Source organism: Mustela nivalis (genome assembly GCF_964662115.1).
Source record: "Mustela nivalis genome assembly, chromosome: 1".
In the NCBI taxonomy this organism is placed as follows: Eukaryota; Metazoa; Chordata; class Mammalia; order Carnivora; family Mustelidae; genus Mustela; species Mustela nivalis.
In genome coordinates this window covers 65,620,954-65,642,771 of record NC_139020.1, presented here as the reverse complement: position 1 = coordinate 65,642,771, position 21,818 = coordinate 65,620,954, and the positions used below count along the sequence as shown (strand labels likewise).

The 21,818-nt window shown below is 41.5% G+C and overlaps 1 protein-coding gene across 1 annotated transcript in view; it reads left to right on the top strand.

The window, feature by feature from the left end:
* The first annotated feature begins 16,189 nt into the window (after positions 1-16,189).
* The window catches only part of FSTL1 (follistatin like 1), a 53,310-nt gene continuing 47,681 nt past the window's right edge, over positions 16,190-21,818 (top strand). The window contains exons 1-2 of the mRNA XM_082712219.1: positions 16,190-16,797; positions 16,953-17,009. Coding sequence (XP_082568345.1) covers positions 16,795-16,797; positions 16,953-17,009 — 60 coding nt within the window. The 5' untranslated portion in view covers positions 16,190-16,794. The remainder of the gene's footprint in view (positions 16,798-16,952; positions 17,010-21,818) is intronic.

The window sequence follows — 21,818 nt, the reverse complement described above, 5'->3', positions numbered from 1 at the left end:
TGGAGAAACGGAACCTGCAGAATAAGCTGAGAGTCTAATGAGACAGAGACAGAGACAGAGAGAACTTATAGCATTGAGTCCCTTATTCATTTCCTGGGGCTGCCAAGAAATAGTACCACAACCCAGTGGCTTACAACACCAGGAATTTCTTCGCTTCCAGTTCCAGAGGCCAGGAGACTCAAATTAAGGTGTCGGTAGGGCAGCGCTCCCTCTGCAGACTCTGAGGCAGAATCTGCTTCTTGCACTTTCTTGCTTCCGGTGGCTGCCAGCATTCTCAGGAGTTCCTTGGCTCGTGGCTACACCACTCAGGTCTTTGCCTCAATCTTCATGTTGCCTTCTCTGTGCATGTCTTCTCCCTTGTTCTGTCTGTGACTAATACACTTCTGCCTGTCTCCTATAAGGATGCATGCAATTGCATTTAGGGCCCTTCTGGATAATCCATGAGAAGTTTCTCCTGTCAAGTTCCTTACAAGATGTGCCATATAATATTCTCTTTTTTGCATGTAAGGTAACATTTGTAGGTTGCAGAGATTAGGAAGTGAATATCTTGGCAAGGATGCAGGGATCCCTTTTTTATCCTACCATCAGTCCCATTCCCTCAGACCTTAGTTCCTGCAGCTCTTCCTATAACCCCATGTATCGTCACCAGCCAATAAGTTCCCTCTTGGCTTAGGCAGTATGAGTTTAGTAACTTGCATTAAGGATGTCTGAAATAATACACATGCTCCTATTTGTAGCAGGCTGGGGAATGGAGGAGGCAGCCTCATACAGCTTAAGAGACTTGAGCAAAAACAAGCCGACAACAAAGTGAAAGAGTCTGATACCAGTGAAAAAATAGTTCGGTTTGAGGCCTTGATGATATTATTGGGCCCCATCTCTAGGTTCTGCCTTTTTAGGGTTGGCAGTATCTCTGGCCCCAGGAGGGGACCTCCTGCAACTTCAGACTCACATTGCCTTGTATTTGAGCCAGTGGAACAGTGGATTGTTTTGCCCGTTGGATAGAACAAAAATCTTGGAATTGGAACTCATTGGCCTCTAGGTCAATAAACACAGAAATATTTTATAAAAACTTTACTCCCCCAGGTTGGTAAGGAAAACATCTTGTCACAGGTACTCTTGATGATTAGACAAAAATGTCACAATGAATTCAATTAATGTCACAATGAATGTGATAACAATAATAAATACTGTACTCGATTCTAGAAGAGCTCTTTTGGTGTGTGAGATTTGGCCTGACTTCTGAACTGAGACCAAAGGAATGGAAGGCACTGATTGGCTTACTCTAGATCACTGCTTTACCTCTGGAGTGGAGGAGAACACACAGATAGAGAGTGGAAGAGGAATGGGATTTTAGAGGAAAACTATAGGGTTACCTGAAGTGAAGTGAAAACATGCTGACTGCGAAAGGAGTAGATACGTGCTGTGTATCATGAGGATTTCATCATATAAAATTTTCATACTTATCCAAATTAATAGGCCTGTCAAGCTCATGATGAGTAGATTGATTATCATACATCATAGTTTTTTGAATAAAACATGAAATTTTTTACTATCAATTATGGAATTTCCAGAAATTAACTGGAAGGAGATTGTGTGGATCTAGCACCTTTAGACAGAGCAGAATAGGCATACATTTAAATTACACATCATTCTGTATATGTCAATAAACACATAAATATTTGATAAATACTTTATTTCCCTAAGTTACTGATGAAAGCACCTTGTCACGGGTGTTCTCGATGATTAAACAAAATGTCACAGTGAATTTGACTGTCATGATAAATGTGATTAAAAGTAACTAATACCGTACTCAATTCTAGAATTGTTCTTTTGGCCTATGTGTGAAATTTGGTTTTCTGTGGCAATGGTATTCAAACTTGAAGGTCACATACCTCCACCAGTAACAATGAGCAAATATAGTATCCATACCATAAAACATACGCAAAATATAAAATAACAAAATTAGTTAAAGATAAAATAATCAACATTTTAAAAGCACTTCATTTTGCTTATTAATGATTAAGAAACCTTTTTTGTCTCACTGGGAAGAATAATATATTTAGTGAGAGTGCTGTTTTTATTTCATGTGGAAACATTTACTTAACATTTTGTGACAGAGAGAATCGAAGGTTTAAGTCCAGGTTATTTCGATATTTGGTTTTACAACTGTCAGAGGTAAAAAAGTTAACTCACTGTGATGGATTGAATTGCTTTTCCTCAAAATTTATATGTCAAAGCCTTAACCCTAAATGTGATTGCATTTGAAAACAGGGCCTTAAAGAAGACAATTACGGCTAAATGAGTTTGGAAAGGTAGAGTCCTAATCCCACAGGACTGGTGTCCCTACGGGAAGAAAAAGCACTACCAGAGAAGCATGCACACAGAGTAAAGGTCATGTGAGGACACAGCCAGGAGGAGGCCATCTGCAAGCCTAGGAAAGGGAGCTTACCCGAAATCAACCTGGCCAGCGCCTTGATCTTAGATTTCCAGCCTCCAGAACTGTCTGAAAAATAAATTGCTGTTATGTAGCCAACCAGTTTGTGGTATTCTCTTATGGCAGTCCTAGCAGACCAAATACATGCCAAATACACATAGAAATTTTGTCAAAATTTATATTAAATGTCTAAGACTTTCTTTTAAGTTTCTGACCTAATGGCAAAAGACATACCTTTAGGGGAAAAAATTATCTTCCTGTTCTACCCAGGAATAGTAGAAACAGTGCAGGGAAACTGATATGCTGACAAGCTCAAGTGTACCCCTTAGTCAGCCTATACCATTGGAATTAGTAAAAAATTCAATAAACTCTCTCTCTCTCTCTATATATATATATAGAGAGAGAGAGAGAGAGATGAAGATGAGCAGGGAAAACAAGTATTTGAGCAAATTCATGCAGATTTGCCATATAGTAAGTGAAAACACACATGTTTCAAATGTATCTCATCATCCATTCTGTTTCAATAATGAAATAAAGCAATGGGCACCTGGGTGGCTTAGTGGGTCAAGCTGCTACCTTCGGCTCAGGTCATGATCCCAGGTCCTGGGATCGAGTCCCACATCGAGCTCTCTGCTCAGCAGGAAGCCTGCTTCCCTCTTTCTCTCTCTGCCTGCCTCTCCATCTACTTGTGATCTCTCTCTGTCAAATAAATAAATAAAATCTTTAAAAAAAAATAATGAAATAAAGCAAGAACTAACTTTTTTTTGTGAACAACTATACAAACCTCAACTAGGAAAGATACATTCTAAATAATAAATGACTTCTGTAGTGAAAGCAGTATTTTCTGCAAGAACCATGTAAGTGAAGCTATAGAGGAATGATTTCTTTGAATGGAACAGGAAGATTCAGGGTAAGTTCCAGGGCTATGCTCACACATGGCATGCTTTTTTTTTTCCCCCTTTTTTAGACTTAGTATTTTTTATTAATTATTTATATTAACATATAATGTATTATTTGCCCCAGGGGTACAGGTCTGTGAATCATCAGGCTTACACATTTCACAACAATCACCGTATCACATACCCTCTCCAGTGTCCATAACCCCACCACCCACTCCATACCTCCCTCCCCCCAACAACTCTCAGTTTGTTTTGTGAGATTAAGAGTCTCTTATGGTTTGTATCCCTCCCATTCCCATCTTGTTTCATTTTTTCCTTCCCTATCCCCCAAACCCCCCACTCTGCCTCTCAAATTCCTCATATCAGGGAGATCATATGATAATTATCTTTCTCTGATTGACTTATTTTGCTCAGCATAATACCCTCTAGTTCCATCCATGTCATTGCAAATGGCAAGACTTCATTTCTTTTGATGGCTGAATAATATATATACATATATATATATATGCCACATCTTCTTTATCTATTCATCTGTTGATGGACATCTAGGTTCTTTCCACAGCTTGGCTATTGTAGACATTGCTGCTATAAACATTCAGGTGCATGTCCCCTTTCAGATAACTACATTTGTATCTTTAGGACAAATAACCAGTAGTGTGATTGCTGGGTCATAGGGTACCTCTGTTTTCAACTTTTTGAGGAATCTCCATGCTGTTTTCCAGCTTGCAATGGAAATGCAATGCTGGAATGCTGCACCAGCTTGCATTTCCACCAACAGTATAGGAGGGTTCCTCTTTCTCCACATCTTTTTCAACATCTGTCATTTCCTGACTTGTCAATTTTATTCATTCCAACAGGTATGGGGTAGTATCTCATTGTGGTTTTGATTTGTATTTTCCTGGTGCCCAGTGATGTTGAACATTTTTCATGTGTCTGTTGGCCATCTGGATGTCTTCTTTGCAGAAATGTTTGTTCATGTCCTCTGCCCATTTCTTGATTAGATTCTTTGTTCTTTGGGTGTTGAGTTTGATAAGTTTTTATAGATTTTAGATGCTAGTCCTTTATCTGATATGTCATTTGCAAATATCTTCTCCCAATCCATCAGTTGTCTTTTGGTTTTGTTGACTGTTTCCTTTGCTGTGCAAAAGCTTTTGGTCTTGATGAAATCCCAATAGTTCATTTTTGCCATTGCTTCCCTTGCCTTTGGCAATATTTCTAGGAAAAAGTTGCTGCGGCTGAGGTCAAAGAGATTGCTGCCTCTGTTCTCCTCAAGGATTTTGACAGATTCCTGACTTACATGGAGGTTTTTCATCCATTTTGAGTCTATTTTTGTTTGTGGTGTAAGGAAATGGTCCAGTTTCACTTTTCTACATGTGGCTGTCCAATTTTCCCAACGCCTTTTGTTGAAGAGATTTATCTTTTTTCCATTGGACATTCTTTCCTGCTTTGTCAAAGATTAGTTGACCATAGAGTTGAGGGTCAATTCCTGGGTTCTCTATTCTGTTCCATTGATCTATGTGTCTGTTTTTGTGCCAGTACCATACAGCTTTGTAATAGAGCTTGAAGTCTGGATTGTGATGCCACCAACTTTGGCTTTCTTTTTCAATATTCCTCTGGCTATTCAAGGTCTTTTCTGGTTCAATATAAATTTTAGGATTATTTGTTCCATTTCTTTGAAAAAAATAGGTGGGATTTTGATAGGGATTGCATTAAGTGTGTAGATTGCTTTAGGTAGCATAGACATTTTCACAACATTTGTTCTTCCAATCCATGAGCATGGAACATTTTTCCATTTCTTTGTGTCTTCCTCAATTTCTTTCATGAGTACTTTATAGTTTCCTGAGTATAGATTCTTTGCCTCTTTGGTTACATTTATTCCTAGATATCTTACGGTTCTAGGTGCAATTGTAAGTGGGATCAACTCCTTAACTTCTCTTTCTTCTGTCTTGTTGTTTGTGTATAGAAATACAACTGATTTCTGTGCACTGATTTTATATCCTGACACTTTACTGAATTCCTGTACAAGTTCTAGCAGTTTTGGAGTAGAGTCTTTTGGGTTTTCCACATAAAGTATCATATCATCTGCAAAGAGTAAGAGTTGGATTTCTTTGCCAGTTTGGATGCCTTTAATTTCTTTTTGTTGTCTGATTGCTGAGGCTAGGACTTCTAATTCTATATTGAATAGCAGTGGTGATAGTGGACATCCCTGCCGTGTTCCTGATCTTAGCAGAAAAGCTCTGTTTTTCCCCCACTGAGAATGATATTCACTGTGGGTTTTTCATAGACGGCTTTGATGATATTGAGGAATGTACCCCCATCCCTACACTTTGAAGAGCTTTGATCAAGAAAGGATACTGTGCTTTGTCAAATGTTTTTTCAGCATCTATTGAGAGTATCATATGGTTCTTGTTCTTTCTTTTATTAATGTATTGTATCACATTGAGTGATTTGTGGATGTTGAACCAAACTTGCAGCCCAGGAATAAATCCCACTTGGTCTTGGTGATGATCCTTTTAATGTAGTTGTATCCTATTGGCTAGTATTTTGGTGAGAATTTTCGCATCTCTGTTCATCCAGGATATTTGTCTGTAATTTTCTTTTTTGATGGGGGCTTTGTCTGGTTTTGGGATCAAGGTAATGCTGGCTTCATAAAATGAGTTTGGCAGTTTTTCTTCCATTTCTATTTTTTGGAACAGTGTCAGGAGAATAGATATTAATTCTTCTTTAAATGTTTGTTAGAATTCCCCCTGGGAAAGCGCCTTATTTATTGGGAGATTTTTGATGACTGTTTCAATCTCCTTACTGGTTATGGGTCTGTTTTTCTATTTCTTCCTGGTTCAGTTTTGGTAGTTTATATGGCTCTAGGAATGCATCCATTTCTTCCAGATTGTCAAATTCGCTGGTGTATAGTTGCTCATAATATGGTCTTATAATTGTTTATATTTCAGTGGTGTTGGTTGGGATCTCTCCTCTATCATTCATGATTTTATTTATTTGGGTCCTTTCTATTTTCTTTCTGATAAGTGTGGCCACGGGGTTATCAATCTTATTAATTCTTTCAAAGAACCAGCTCCTAGTTTTGTTGATTTGTTCTACTCTTCTTTTGGTTTCTATTTTATTGACTTCTGATCTGGTCTTTATTATTTCTCTTCTCCTGCTGGGTTTAGGCTTTCTTTGCTGTTCTTTCTCCAGCTCCTTTAGGTTTTGGGTTAGGTTGTGAACTTGAGACCTTTCTTGTTTTTCGAGAAAGGCTATATACTTTCCTCTCAGGATCACCTTGGCTGTGTCCCACAGATTTTGAAAAGTTGTGCTTTCATTATCATTTGTTTCCCTGAATTTTTTCAATTCTTCTTTAATTTCTTGATTGACCCATTCATTCTTTAGTAGGATGCTCTTTAGCCTCCATGTATTTGCGTTCTTTCTAACTTTCCTCTTGTGATTGAGTTCTAGCTTCAGTGCATTGTGGTCTGAAAATATGCAGGGAATGATACCAATCTTTTGCTACCAGTTGAGACCTGATTTGTGACCCAGGATGTGATCTCTTCTGGAGAATGTTCCATGTGCACTAGAGAAGAATGTATATTCTGTTGCTTTGGGATGGAATGTTCTGAATATACCTGTGATGTCCATCTGGTCCAGTGTGTCATTTAAGGCCTTTATTTCCTTGTTGATCCTTTGCTTGGATGATCTGACCATCTCAGTGAAGGGGGTGTTAAAGTCCCCTACTATTATTGTATTATTGTTGATGTGTTTCTTTGATTTTGTTATTAATTGGTTTATATTGCTATTTTTTTATTTTTTTGTATTTTTGTATTTTATATTGCTATTTTGTTAGTAATTGGTTTATACTGCTCCTAAGTTAAGGGCATAGTTATTTTAAATTGTTAGGTCTTCTTGTTGGACAGACCCTTTGAGCATGATATAGTGTCCTTCCTAATCTCTTATTATAGTCTTTGGCTTAAAGTCTAATTTATCTGATATAAAGATTGCTACCCCAGCTTTCTTTTGATGTCCATTAGCATGGTAAATTGTTTTCCACCCCCTCACTTTAAATCTGGGGGTGTCCTTGGGTCTAAAATGAGTTTCTTATAGACAGCATATTGATAGGTTTTGGTTTTTTATCCATTCTGATACCCTGTGCCTTTTGATTGGGGGCATTTAGCTTATTTACATTCAGGGTTACCACTGAAAGAATTTAGAGCTATTGTATTGCCTGTAAGGTGACTGTTACTACATATTGTCGCTGTTCCTTTCTGGTCTACTACTTTTAGGCTCGCTCTCTCTCTGCTTAGAGGATCCCTTTCAATATCTCCTGTAGGGCTGGTTTGGTGTTTGCAAATTCTTTTAATTTTTGTTTGTCCTGGAAACTTGTTATCTCTCCTTCTGTTTTCAAGGATATTCTAGCTGGATATAGTATTCTTGGCTGCATATTTTTCTCATTTAGTGCTCTGAATATATCATGCCAGTTCTTTCTGGCCTGCCAGGTCTCTGTGGATAAGTCTACTGACAATCTAATATTTCTACCATTGTATGTTACAGACTTCTTGTCCTGAGCTGCTTTCAGGATTTTCTCTTTGTCACTATGACTACTAAGTTTTACTAGTAGATGACAGGGTTTGGGCCTATTTTTATTGATTTTGAGGGGGGTTCTCTGTACCTCCTGGATTTTGATGCTTGCTCCTTTCGCCGTATTAGGGAAATTCTCTATTATAATTTGCTCCAATATACCTTCTGCCCCTCTCTCTGTTTAACTTCTGGAATCCCAATTATTCTAATGTTGTTTCATCTTAAGGTATCACTTATCTCTCTAATTCTCCCCTCATAGTCCAATAGTTATTTGTCTCTCTTTTGGTCAGCTTCTTTGTTTCCCATCATTTGGTCATCTATATCACTAATTCTCTCTTCTGCCTCATTTATCCTAGGAGTAAGAGCCTGCATTCTTTTTTTTTTTTTAAAGATTTTTTTTATTTATTTGTCAGAGAGAGAGGGAGAGAGAGCAAACACAGGCAGACAGAATAAGAGCCTCCATTCTTGATTGCACCTCCTTAATACCTTTTTTTATTTCAATTTGGTTACATTTTAGTTCTTTTCTCTCTCCAGAAAGGGATTTTATTTCTCCAGACAGGGTTTATGTAATATCCTCTATGCCTTTTTTGAGCCCAGCTAGGACCTTGAGGATTGTCATTATGAACTCTAGATCTGACATCTTAACCATGTCTGTATTGACTAGGTCCCTAGCCATTGGTACTGCCTCTTGTTTTTGTTGTTGTTTGTTTGTTATTGTTGTTATTGTTTTGTGGTGAGTTTTTCTGCCTTGTCATTTTTATCTAGATAAGAATATATGAACACGGGCACCTGGGTAGCTCAATTGGTTGAGCTACTGCTTTGGCTCAGGTCATGATCCTGGAGTACCATTGGGCTCCCAGCAACATGGGGAGGCTGCTTCTCCCTCTGATCTTTTCCTCTCTCATACTCTCTTTCACTGTCTCTCTCTTATATAAATAAATAAAATATTTTAAAAAAAAGAATATATGAACGAGAGCATAAAATACTAAAAGGGTGGTAACAACCCCAGAAAAATGTACACTAACCAAATCAGAAGAGACCCCAAACCAGGGGAAGAAGGTAGGAGGTAAAAAGAAATTAAATATATATGCATATAATATATATGTATATTAGACTGGTGCATAAAACAGGACCACCCACTTGATTTTGGGTGTATTTTGGTCTCTTAGAAGAAACTACCTTATCTTAAATTTTAAAGAAAGAAAAACTTATATATATACAAAAAGAAGGGTAAACACGATGAAGGGATGGAATATGACTGTAAAGATGAAAATTTTTAAAAAGTTCTAAAAAAGGAATTAATAAGTTGGTTGGAAAAAGAAAGAAGAAAGAAAGAAAAAAAAGATTGGGGAGAGAATGAGCTTAGGCTGGAGACTAGACCAAAGCCCCATCCTAGCTTTAGGGTATATTTGGATCTATTAGAAGAAATTAAATCCCAAAGTATTTTAGAAAAAAAAAAAAAAACCCTATATGTGTACAAAAAATAAGGGTAAATACAATGGAAGGGTAAATTATGACTATAATAATGAAGGTTTAAAAAGATTTTTTTAAGAAAGGTATTGTTAGGATAAACTAGTTAAAAAACTTTAAAAGAGGAAAGAGAAAAAGTTAAAAAGTTAGAATACGAAAAAAAAGAAAATTAAAAAAATTTAATTTAATTTTGTAAGACTAAGGGATCTTAGGGAGAAAGCCATGAATTCCATGCATTGCTTTCCCCTAGCTCTGGAGTTCCACTGTTCTCCTTGATCAGTGAGCTTGGCCTTGGCTGGATGTTCTTGCTGATTTTCTGGGGGAGGGGCCTGTTGTTGTGATTCTCAAATGTCTTTGCCCAAGGCGGAATTGCACTGCCCTTGCAAGGGGCCAGGCTAAGAAATCTGCTCGAGTTTACTCTTGGGAGTTTCTGTTCCCTGAACGCTTTCCGTAGAGTTCTGGAGGATGGGTATAAAAATGTCAACCTCCCAATCTCCAGCCCAGAGGAACTGAATGCTCAGGGCCCCACTCCTCAGTGCGCTTTCAGAGAAAAGGGGTCAATCACTCCCATCTCCCTGGTCTCTAGCCACACTTTGGACTCACCCAGACTGTGACCAAGTGTTTCTGTCTCTGGCACACAGTCCCATTTGGAATCTCCAAACCCAGCAGATTCCTGCCTCCAGAGGAGGAAGGTGAAATTCCCTGGATCTGCCACTTGTGGGATCCCTGCTCAAAGAGCAGTGGCCTGACTGTGCCACGGATCACAGTTTAAGGTAAGCCTGATCTGAGAGCTCACTCCTCAGCTCTCTCTCTGTAGTCAGCCTCCCTGCTCTGATACCTGGAAGATCTGCCACACTCAGACACCCCCGATCTTTCAGTTACCCTGCAGGACCTGTGACCACACTGTCCGTGTGAGGGTTCCACCCCTGCTTAGCCTCTGGAGCAATATCCCTCAGTGGAGCAGACTTCTAAAAATTCCGATTTTGTGCTCCAAAGCTCCACGGCTTGCTGGGAGCCAGCGCCTCTCTCCCACCCCCCTGACCCCGGTCTATCCTCCCATCACTTCAGATTCACTTCTCTGCACATCTTACCTTTCAGAAAGTGGTTGATTTTCTGTTCCTAGAATTGCTGCTCTTCTTCTCCTCAATCTCCTGTTGAGTTTGTAGGTGTTTGGAGTGGTTTGATAACTATCTAGCTGAACTCCTGAAACCTGATGTCATTTCAGTCCACTATTCCTCTGCCATCGTGCCTCTCCTCTCCACCTGGCATGTTTTGCTGCACCATTCATAACTGAGCTACTACAGCAAGGACACCTGGGCCAGAGCTGCAGCGCATCCTACAGGAAGACACTGATGTGGTTAATTTTATAAATTAACATATAGCAAATATTTTTATACTTAAAGATCATATGGGAAATAAGGAGCACCTGGGTGGCTCAGTCGGTTAAGCATCTGAGTCTTTATTGTGGCTCAGGTTCATGATCTCAAGGTAATGATCTCTGGGTTCTGGGGTCAAGCCCCACATGGGCTCTGTGTTCAGCTGGAAGTATGCTTGAGGTTCTCTCCCTCTATCCCCTCCACCCCCACCTGAATGCACGCCCTCCCCCTCAAATAAATAAATAAATAAATAAATATTTTAAAAATTATATATGGAAAAAGCAATATGGAAAGTGAAATGCTATGGGATACGAAAATATTTTTTACCACACTGAGACTCACAGATTATCTTGGGGCAGAGGCTGTAAATATTATTGAGGTTGAAGACAAATTTTTGACATAAAACAGTGCTTCCAAATTTGTTGTCTTTTTGTGTGATAAGTAGAATGCTACCTATCAAAATTTTTTTTAACCTATCAGATTTTTTTTAACAATCTACCACTTAAAGGAAAACTTGTTATGCTAATAATGAGTGACAAGGTAATTGCTTTTTAAAATAAACTTGTGCTGTGGAGAAAACATTCTCAAATTGCATATTTGGAAATATTTCATCAGGTGATTTTGTTGTCTAAAACAATAAAGATTTGGCATCCATAAAAACTCTTATACATGCACATTTTTAAAACTTCAACAGAAATTTTCAGTCTGTTCAAAAATCTTCCAACAAAGAGTTCCAGTGGTTTATTTACTTATTTGTGAAAAATTGAGAGAAATTTTCTAAAGAATTTAACTGTGTGTTGCATATCTTCAGACATCACCAAGGAAAAAAAAAAGCAGCTATTTGTTTTTATATTCTGGATAGTTTCTAAAGTTCTTGTCCATCCTAAGTATTTTTAACTGATATCTTAAAGCATACTTAGGGTGAAGTTATTACTAGTAACAATGAATGTGAACCAATATTTCAAACAGTCTTATTGTTACTTCTGAGGTTTTTGACTGACTTACTCTCAGATATGGTCAAGTTATTACTTTTACCTTGTTTATGTGAAAGACAGTTCTTCCCAGAAGTAGTACACATGTCAGTTCTGCCCTTTTCTTATTAATAGGAAAAAGCTTTAGCCTCAAATTATGGTTTCAAAGCTGAAATGTTTTTAATCTAATCTAATTAAAACTAAATAGTATAATATGTAAACCATTTAAGTGGGCATACTGCAGTATATTACAATATGTTAAAAGGAGCTAACTGCTGTCAGTCTCTTTGTGTGGGAGAACGCCCACTCTCCTCATGGTACTTGGCAATGGAGTATAACTCATGACTGTCTGACATATGGATTAAATATGAGTGCCAGAGTCTATCTACTTATTTGTAAAGTAAAATCTATTTGACTATTGAATAGAAACTCTAGTTTCTGTTTTTGGACTAGAAATAAGTAAAAATAGAAGTTCTAATATTCTTTTCTCATGCCCTCTGGGGAACCTACACCTCACTTCAGAGTCTACTGGTTTCATAGTGTAGGGTGGTGGTTTGTTGCTGTAGTAAGACATTGTTTGGCTAGTCCCAGCATTCAGTTCCTTCTTTTCCTGACGTAAGACTGACTTTCTTTTGCATCATCCTTATTGGCTTAAGCCTATCAAGCCCAGCCCAGCCCCCCAGTCACAGTCATCAGCGTGAGGATGTCAAGAAACTGGATTTAGGCTTTAAAAAACACAAATCCGGGGCACCTGGGTGGCTCAGTGGGTGAAGCCTCTGCCTTTGGCTCAGGTCATGATGTCAGGTTCTTGGGAACGAGCCCCACATCGGGCTTTCGGCTCAGCAGGGAGCCTGCTTCCCCTTCTCTCTCTGCCTTCTGCTCTACCTACTTGTGATCTCTCTCTCTCTCTCTCTGTCAAATAGATAAATAAAATCTTTAAACACACACACTCACATCCTAAGACTTTTGTAGCAGCTCCCAGAAGAGGCTCTCTCCTTCACCCAGATGGTGTGGTCCAAAAGCATGAGTTGGCCAGGACTATACCAGTTTCCACTCTCAGAGAATAGGCTGGAACTCCCAGGAGCCACTGCGTGAAACCCAGGGATAAAATAAGATTGCTTAAGGTAAAGGTGAGAGGTGGCAAGAAACTGGATCCTTGGCGACCTTATTTGAGCTTCTGGATAAAGTCGTTCCTGAAGGGAAAACTACCCCCTGGAATTTTTAGCTAGATGGTCAATAAATTCCATTTATTTAAGTCCACTTCTCTATTACCTGTAACCAAAAAAAATTCCTCAGTTATAACTGTCAACTCTTTCATGAAGTTTGTTTTGTTGTTATTGTTTGTTCTGCTCTTTGTTTGTTGTAGAGAGTTACACTAACCATTCTGTAGCACAGAATTATCAGTACCTGCAAGGACCTTCTATTGAATTGCTCCCTTAGTAGCGCACAATGATTATTTATGAGACACTATTAAAGTAACATATATTTACACATTTAATCTGTGCAATAACCCTATTCTATGGAATCGGTACTATTGCTATCCCCACTTCACAAGTGAAAAAAGGCAGTTGCAGAGAGGGTACATAGCTTGCCCAAGGTTACATAGTAAGTAGGTAAGCCAAGATTTACTAGCAAGGCAATCTGGCTTCTAAATCCATGCTCTTAATCAACAATACACTAGAAAGACTCTACTACTCACACACTAACATTTAGCATTGTCCAACTGTCTAATTTTTGCCTCTATGATGATTATAAAATAATATTTACCACTTAATATATGACCTTGGACAAGTTACATAAAACCTCTTTGTCTCAATTTCCTTACCTACAAAATGGAGGTAATAAAATAATATTGATTTCATAGGATCATTGGCAGTTTAAATAATATCATTGATTTTTTTGCATCTTTTCTCTAATTGTTGATCATTTGGGATTCCTTTTCTTGGGAACTGCCTATTCATACCCTCTGTCCATTTTTCTCTTGGGGTTCCAGTCTTTTTCTTACTGATTTGCAGGAGTTACATTTATATTGTACTTAGGAGTTCCATGTCAGTTTTAGATATTGAGTAACTCCTTCTAATTTATCATTTTTTATGGTGCCTTTGATTAAACAGGAATCTGTAATTTTGATAAAATCAGATCCATTGTTTATGCCTCAAGTGTAGAGAGAATAAAGATAAAACAAACAAACAAACAAAAAACTTGTTTATGCCCTAAGCATCTTAAAATCTAGCTGGAGAATCAAGAACAACAATTATGTGAACAAGTATTAAACATTGCATAACAGTATACTATAAAATGCCAAGTTGTAAGACTATATAATCAACTGTTAACCTTGGAAAAGCATACAAATTTTTCTGAGTTTTAGTTTCCTTATTTGGGAAATGGAAGCAATGAAAAAATGCATTTTCTGTTTGTTGTGATGATTAAATAAAATAAGATGTGTTGAATGGCTCTGTAGTACCTAGTACACAGTACCAGCTGCAACTCAGATGCAAAACAGGGTCAATGAAATAATGGCTACCATTTATAGAGGTCTACAATTTACCAGACACTTTCTAGAACCTACCACATTTACATTTCACAATCCTCTGCAAGACATTATCATTGCTATCTGTCAGATGCAGAAACCTAGGTTCAGAGAGCTTAAGTAATTTGATGAAGGTCACACAGCTAGTAAGTGGTAGTGACCACATTGAAAGCCAGGTTTGTTAGACTTTAAACCTCATGTCCACTACGGCCAAGTTATTGTCAGAAATGGTGCTAGAGAAGCAAAGAAACTTCACTTGGGTCCTGGGGAGAGAAAGACAGACTTTGACTTTGAATAGACACAAGGAGAAAGAGAGGAAAGGAGATCATGCCAGATTCTGAGGGGGTGCAGTTGACGTGTGAGGGATAGAAAGTATTTTGAGTTATTAGAGGGCAGGAGCAAAACCTTATACATCACATTTGCCTTCAGTCCTAGCACAGAGACGGGAGCAGAGGGCTGAGAGGACTTCTATTCCCTACCTCTCTTTTTTCCATATCAAGGGAGTAGAATGAGTTTCTGACTGGTGAGCTTGAAAGAGGAACTAAATATGTGTCGCTCTGACCCCTCAAGTTTGGGGAGCTCGCCTGCCCTAGAAATCATGTGTTTTCTGCTTTTCCAAAAACTGCAAAACTGCAGTCAATTTTATAAGAGCAGATTTTCACAAAAGGGGTCCCTCTGCATCTCCAGGCTTCTATCAGTCATGAGGAAGTTGGGGGGCAGTTCTAGCTTCCCAGTGTTACACAGCAAATCGTCCAATCCCTCTTGGGACTGCCAGGTACTATGAGATCCATTTAACATGTCTTATTTTATTTAATTCTGGGGCAAAGTACATGCAGATCCATTGTCCTCCTAGATCCAAACCATGGTCACCCTTCCAGTGCCTGCCCCCAGGACAAAGCTGAGATTTTCCCTTTGGTGAGTCTGACTCCAATGGCTATCTCAATGAGTTGCAAACCCGCACCGGGAACATGGGTGCTATCTGAAACCCTCTAAATCACAACAGTAAGCAATTAAGATACCGATGCATATGAAAAGTTCAGAGGTCGGTGACAATACCGGCCTGATTTGAGCAAAGGGACTGTATTAAGTAGCTGAAGTACAGTTACATAAATAGGTTGGCCCGGGTGATGGGAGCCTTTCAGGAAAGGGGGAGAGTGAATGCGATGTGTAGAAGAAGAGTGCTAAAAGTTTCTGAGGAGAGGAAGAGCCTGAGGAGTACAGTTGAAATTAGGTAGTGAAAACACCGCAACGGGTTGCAGTGGAGACTAGGGGAGGAGAGTCTGGAGCCAGAAAGCAACCAAAGGTGGTTTCCAGAATTCCCGAACGAGGGAGGATAAAGGTCTGGCCCAGGGAAGTGGAAATGTGAATGGCCGTAAGAGATGCACGTGAGATCTCGAAGGGAAACCTGCCAGCACGCGTTGAAACCAGGGTCTAGGGAATGGGGAAACGTTTTGATGGCGCTCCACTCCTTGGAAAGAAGTAAGTGAGCAGGCCCGGGAGCTGATGAGAAGGGGGGGCTCAGCCTCGGGCATGATAAATCTGTCAGGTGTCAAGGGGATTTGTTCGGTACCAGGGACATGAGGCACAAAGTGGGAAAGACGCAGCAGCCAGGAGTTTGGGGAGTTAACATCTTCAAAGAGGCAGCGTAGGATCCTGGGAAGAAGTTGGTGGAGATGGGAAGCAAGAATAGGGAGGGGACCTGGGATGACGGGGGTGGGAGTAAGGGCACAGGTAATGGGGGGCAGACAGAAGAAAGAAGGGGGTCACCACTCTTGGACCAGAGGAAAGGACGGGATGAGGTTGCTGGCAAACGCTGGAGTCCATATCTTCTTAGCAGAGGGGGCCGGCTCCCAGCTCTCCCCCAAGGAAACTGACGGTTGAACCCAAAGCTGCCTTCCCCTGGCTGGCTGGTCTCCCGGCCTCTGCACCCACTTCCTCACACTCTGTCTGCCGTGACGCCCTGGTCCCTGGGCCGTGAGGGGGTCCCTCTGCACCTCTTTCCATCAGTCGTGGGGGGCGGCTCCGGCTCCCCAGGCCGCAGGGATCCCTTTCCTGCACACTGCCGCCCCAGACCCGGCCGGGAGCCCCCTGCAGCACCGCCCACCTGGCCATCGCCGCAGCCCGCGCCCACGGCCCGCCAGAGCTGCAGCAAGCCAGAGGGCCCTCCCGGGCGTGGGGTTTCGGCCCCCCATCCCTCTCCGCCTTTGTTGCAGCGCCCCCCGGATACCCCGTCTCTGCCTCTGCCCCCAGGTCCCGGCAGCCTGAGGAGAGAGGGGTTTGTTCGGTCGGAGCCAGGACGCACGCGGGCTCCCCAGAGCGAGGGGCGGGGAGGACCGAGCGGAGCCGCGAGCCGCGGGGGCCGTTGCTGCAGAAGGGGAGGAGAATGGGGAGGAGCTGGGGGCCAGGCAGTCGGGGAAGGAGGGGTCTTAAGGGGCGGTGAGTGCAGGTCGGATTTCCTCGGAGGCTGCCGAGCGGCGGAGCTCCCACCTTCCCTCAGAGCTCGCTGCGGCCGCCCTGCCCCGCGCCCTCAGGAGACCGGGACCGGACCATGGTGAGAGCTGGACGCGCGGCGCGGGGCGCGGTGGTCCAACTCCTTCGCGCGGACGAGGGTGACCGGGCGGAGGGGGCGAGTCCGCGGGACCCCGCGAAGTTTCCCGGGTGGGCGCGGGGCCCGGCGCCTTAGTCTCGTTCTTCTCTCTTCCGCAGATGTGGACACGCTGGCTCGCGCTCGCGCTGGTGGCGGTCGCCTGGGTCCACGCCGAGGTAGGTGAGCGGCCGAGGAGGTCCGAACTCGGGCTCCGGGGCCACTTGGGTGTGTGCGCCGGACGGGCGGGGAGTGCGTCCTGGGGATGTTCTCCTGGGGTGGGACTGGGAGTTTCCATGCGTGGGGCGAGGGGGCGCTCCGAGCAGAAATGCTACTTGCGAAACTTAAACCTCCAAATCAGGAAAAGTAGTTTGGGCCATAAGCGGGAGCCCCACCGCGGCTAATATGGAGGGAGAGTGAGGAGGGGGAAAGAGGACGAGCTGGGCGGATTGGGACGGAGGCGGCGACGAGAGCCGCCCTTGAGTTCAAAAAGGCGACTTTGAGTTCTTTCCTTTAGTTAAGAGGAAATTAAAAATAGTTGGGGGCTTTTTCCTAACTCCTCGGGGAAAGGGGAGGGGAGAGATTCTTCTTTAGGGCGGAATGCTTTTTTCTTTTTTTTTATAAAGTAAGATTGTGATTCGCAGCCCTTTTTTTTTTTTTTCTTTTCTTTGTAAAGTGCCCTCGGATTTTGTGTTAATATCAGGGCCATATAACAGTCTTTTAAAAGCTCAATTTTCCCGTAATCCAGCGTTGCGCAAGTGTAAGAGATCCGTTGCTCTGCTCTTTGGGGGCTCCACGTTTCCAAAGTATTTCAGCGCTTTTTTGGTAATGTTTTCCTTTCAACTCCAGTGACCTTCCTGAGATACTACAAACAAACCAACAAACCCTTCACTCACAAGCCCCTCCATTAACTCAAAGGTTTATGGACAGAAAATAAACAATTCCAAATTCCCTGGGCTCTAGTCTCCAGAAGAGTGAGGTCAGAAACCAAACATTTGATAATTATGGCAGGAAATGTGGAAGGAATTAAAAAGCATGAGGGAGAAGAAATGGAATGTACATTACAAAAGAAATAGCTCCCTGGTGGGTGGTTATTCCCCCTCTTTGAATTTTTTCTTAGAGTTACAGTTTAGCCCCACCCTTTGCATCACAGATTGACTCTGCCCAGCAAAAAAAATCACAAAAGCATGCAAGGTCTTCATGAGTTTAAAAAAAAAAAAAAAGCATATATTACTCTCACTTAATTCATCCATAAACTCTCACTTAATTCATTACTGTGTTATTGGTTGCACTGGAAACACAAACTCACAATGAAATTTTAAAAATAGCTAATATTTACTGGATATCTACTTTGTGTTGTAATGAAACCCCATTTTAATGATGGGGAAACTGAGTCAGAGGTTATGTATTTTATCCAGTGCCCTAAGATGTTACATGGTAGGGATAGGGATCTGAACCCCAACAGTCTGGCATCATACCCCTGGTTCTTAACCACTACCCCACAGAAGGTGTTCACATTTGGGGCATTGGACTGCATGTGTCTTTTCTTTTAAATCTTCACCAACCTTATGAGGTCAATTTTTTTATCCCCATTTTACAGAAGAGGAAACACATTTAGGAGATTAGATAATGTGCCCAGGGTCACACAGTTAATTAGTTCTGAAGAAGGATCTGAATCCAGCTCCCTCAGTGTTTGGGGCCCATCTTGAACTCCAGATCTGCTTCTCATGCATTTTGTTTTCCAGGGTTTGAATTTGAGGGAGGATCGCTCTTCACTGGCTGATTTAGCCCTGGCTAGGGAACACCCTTCCATCCCTGCTATGGCCCTCAAAAGGCAGCTGCAGTCCAATGATGGATGAGGTGAATCCCTGGTTGGTTTTACGGGAGGCTTAGGAATTGCCAGCTAGTGTGTGAAATCACTCAGTGAACTGGAATGCAGATGTGAGGTACGAGGAAGCTGTTGGTTCCTGCACCAGAAGACTGAAAGCTGAAGGCCCTATAATACAAGGTCCAGGATCTATTCTAGGCAGCCTGCACTATTCCCCCCTCCCCCACCTCCCCCACACCCCGCACCAACTAGCATTGACTAGCATTGCAGGGAAAAGTTTTGTTCTCATAGGAAACTCCCCCAGCAGCAATTTCCTGCTTTGGGTAGAAAACCAGAGAGTTCTCCCACCAAATTCCCAGACAAAATCAAGGAGCCAAGGCATGAAAACTGAGAGAGTTGGTGCAGAAAGTAGACACGAACTCAGAGTACCTGAGGAGTAAGGAGGAGTAGGTATGATCCTGGTTACATTTCATACCTCCAGATTATTAAGGATTATCCTTTTTTTTTTTTTAAGATTTTATGTATTTATTCAAGAGGGTGAGGAGAGTAAGCAGAAGGGAGAGGGAGAGAGAATCTGAAGCAGACCCTATGCCGAGTACAGAGCCTGACGTGGGGCTCGATCCCACCATCACGATATCATGACCTGAACTGAAACCAAGAGTTGGACACTTAACTGACTGAGCCACCCAGGTGCCCCAAGTGAACTTTTAATCAATCCAGTCTCTTGATGTCTGGCCTGAGTAACATGTGGCAAGTTTTTAATCCATGTTAGCAATTTGTATATTATTTTAAGTCTTTTATAATTGTGCTTGGGATAGAACTTTTTTCCTTACCAGCTATAAGAACATACAGCAAATAAAGCCAAATAATGATATTTACAGCCTTTATTGACATGAATCCCTGTTAGTAGACCTTAGGGCTAAAGGTATACAAATACTGTTGAATTTTTTCAAAAAACAAAATTTAAAAAATCAACTTAGTTTTCTTGGTGCTTTTTGGTTTAATACAAGTGCGAGTACTTAATATATGTGATTCCTTGACAAATCATGTTGCTGTTGGAAGGAGCCAAGACTTCAGAATCAGAGGTGTCCCAGGCTTGGGAAAAGGGGGTTGTCATTATTAATGCCAGTCTGTAAATCCTGTTTGGTTAGATTCGGGAAACTATTAACAAATCTCATTAAGGGAAGTGTTCTATTTCAAATGTTTTCTATAGTCTCTTACTCACTTGGTACTACTTGCTTTTTTGATTGCCTTCTCTCTTTTACTTTCTCCTTTCTTAATACTCTTTTATCACCAATGTATGCCTTCTGGCAGCCTCCCCACATTCTGCTCCCTCCACCTGAGCTCACTCTTTGCAGTCTATGCTTGAGAGGGGATATTGGCGAGGGTAGCACAGGTCTGCTGAATAGTATATGTTAGCATCTATATGGGTGAGGAATGGGGGGGGGGGGTTGGCAGCAGCTTGAGGGAATGCTTCAACTAACAGTGACAAGGCTACCCCTTTTCTAGATTCTGTTGGGAGGGGGGGTATGTGGGCTTGCTCATTCTTCACCCATTCCCCTCCCACAGAGAATTACTGTAGTTAAGTGAGAGGTTTGGACAGAGGCTAGGAAAGTTGGACAGTCCAGGCATGAGAACATGTGCCCTTGGGCCTCAGTGGGTGGATCCAAGTCCACTCTAACATGGCAGGCTGGAAGGGACCCTGTGGCCCAGCTGCCTGCTTCTGAAAGATAGCCTTGGCGAGCACCCAAGCACACTTCCGCTCTCCCTCAGCGGCTGTGTCTGCTAATGCTCTGATTGCCAGCATCCCAGGTCTATAAAATCACCATGATAAGTCACATGTGCAAGGGAATGATGCACCAATCAGAGTACTCACTCCATTAAGGCATAACTTGACCCATGAACTGTGAGTGCATCACTTCAGATAATAGTAACAATAATAATTACCCAGACAAAGGATTATTAGGTCCTTGTCCTGTTGAAGCCAGATTTCTCATTTATAGCCCATTATCAACGTACAAGTTAATCAATCACTAGTGGGGTTTTATTGGCTGATGTGGGATCTTCTCTATATCCTTCAGAATTATTCTAATGGTGGATTCATGGAGGTCCAGAGTCTGACGCACTTTCTCTGACTCCTCCTTAGAGCCGCAGCAGAACTAGGATTTTAATATTCATCTTGTACATTAACCTCTAAAATAATATCTTGTTTATCCATTCACAAATAAACTACTTGCTGTGATTCTAAAGACCATTATTGGAAATCAGAATGTTAAAACATAGCAGGGCTTCTGCTGAATAACCAGAACGGAAGGGCAAGCACCCTGCACACTGAGGCCTGACCACTGAAGCTGTCTTTAGAAAAAGGACATATTAAAGTTCCCATGCAAGCCTCTGGATTGAGTGATGGAAAGCAGGAGTCAGTTCCCAACCTCAAAGGAGCTAGTTGGGAAGGAGCGGTGAGGTGGCAATCAGTGGACATGAGGCTGCAATTGATGTAATGTCCAGGAGAAGAAAATAAAGTCTTCAAAGTCAGTGGGTCAGAAAGATGTGTTTCTAGGAAAACAGAGAAAACGATGAACTGTAAATACCAGTGGTCACACACCATGAATTGAAAATGTCAGTGTCATTTTCCTACTCCTCTTCATATAACTGGACATCAAGATAAAATTCCTAGTAGCCATAAACAGAATGAATGTAATGACACCAGATATAGGATTGAAAAAAACCTTATACTTAGATGGATTAATTTTGTAAGCCAGGTGGTTAATGTCACGCAAGTCACTGCATAATTTTCTCTAAGGTTGCTGTCTTCTGGTGCCTGTGACTTTGGCGTGGGGTGCTTTCTGTGGGAGCGAGTCATTACCAGCACAGACCTTCTCTTCACAGAGCCCATCAGGCAGTACTGCAACGGGCTGAGCACGCCCTGCACACAGGGCAGAGTCATGCCTGAAGTGTAGACTTGGTCTCTGCCCTCAGGTTGCTTTCAGTCTAAAGATGGGCCAGGTGCTTAAAACTGTGGCAGCTATAATATTGTTATACCTACAAGATGAACAAGTGTCTTTATAATTGTAATTATTGCTCTTTTATTTTACATTAATGTAGGGCTTCCCTGGTTTTTAAAGTTTTGTGGTTTTTTGTTTGTTTAACGTTAGTATAA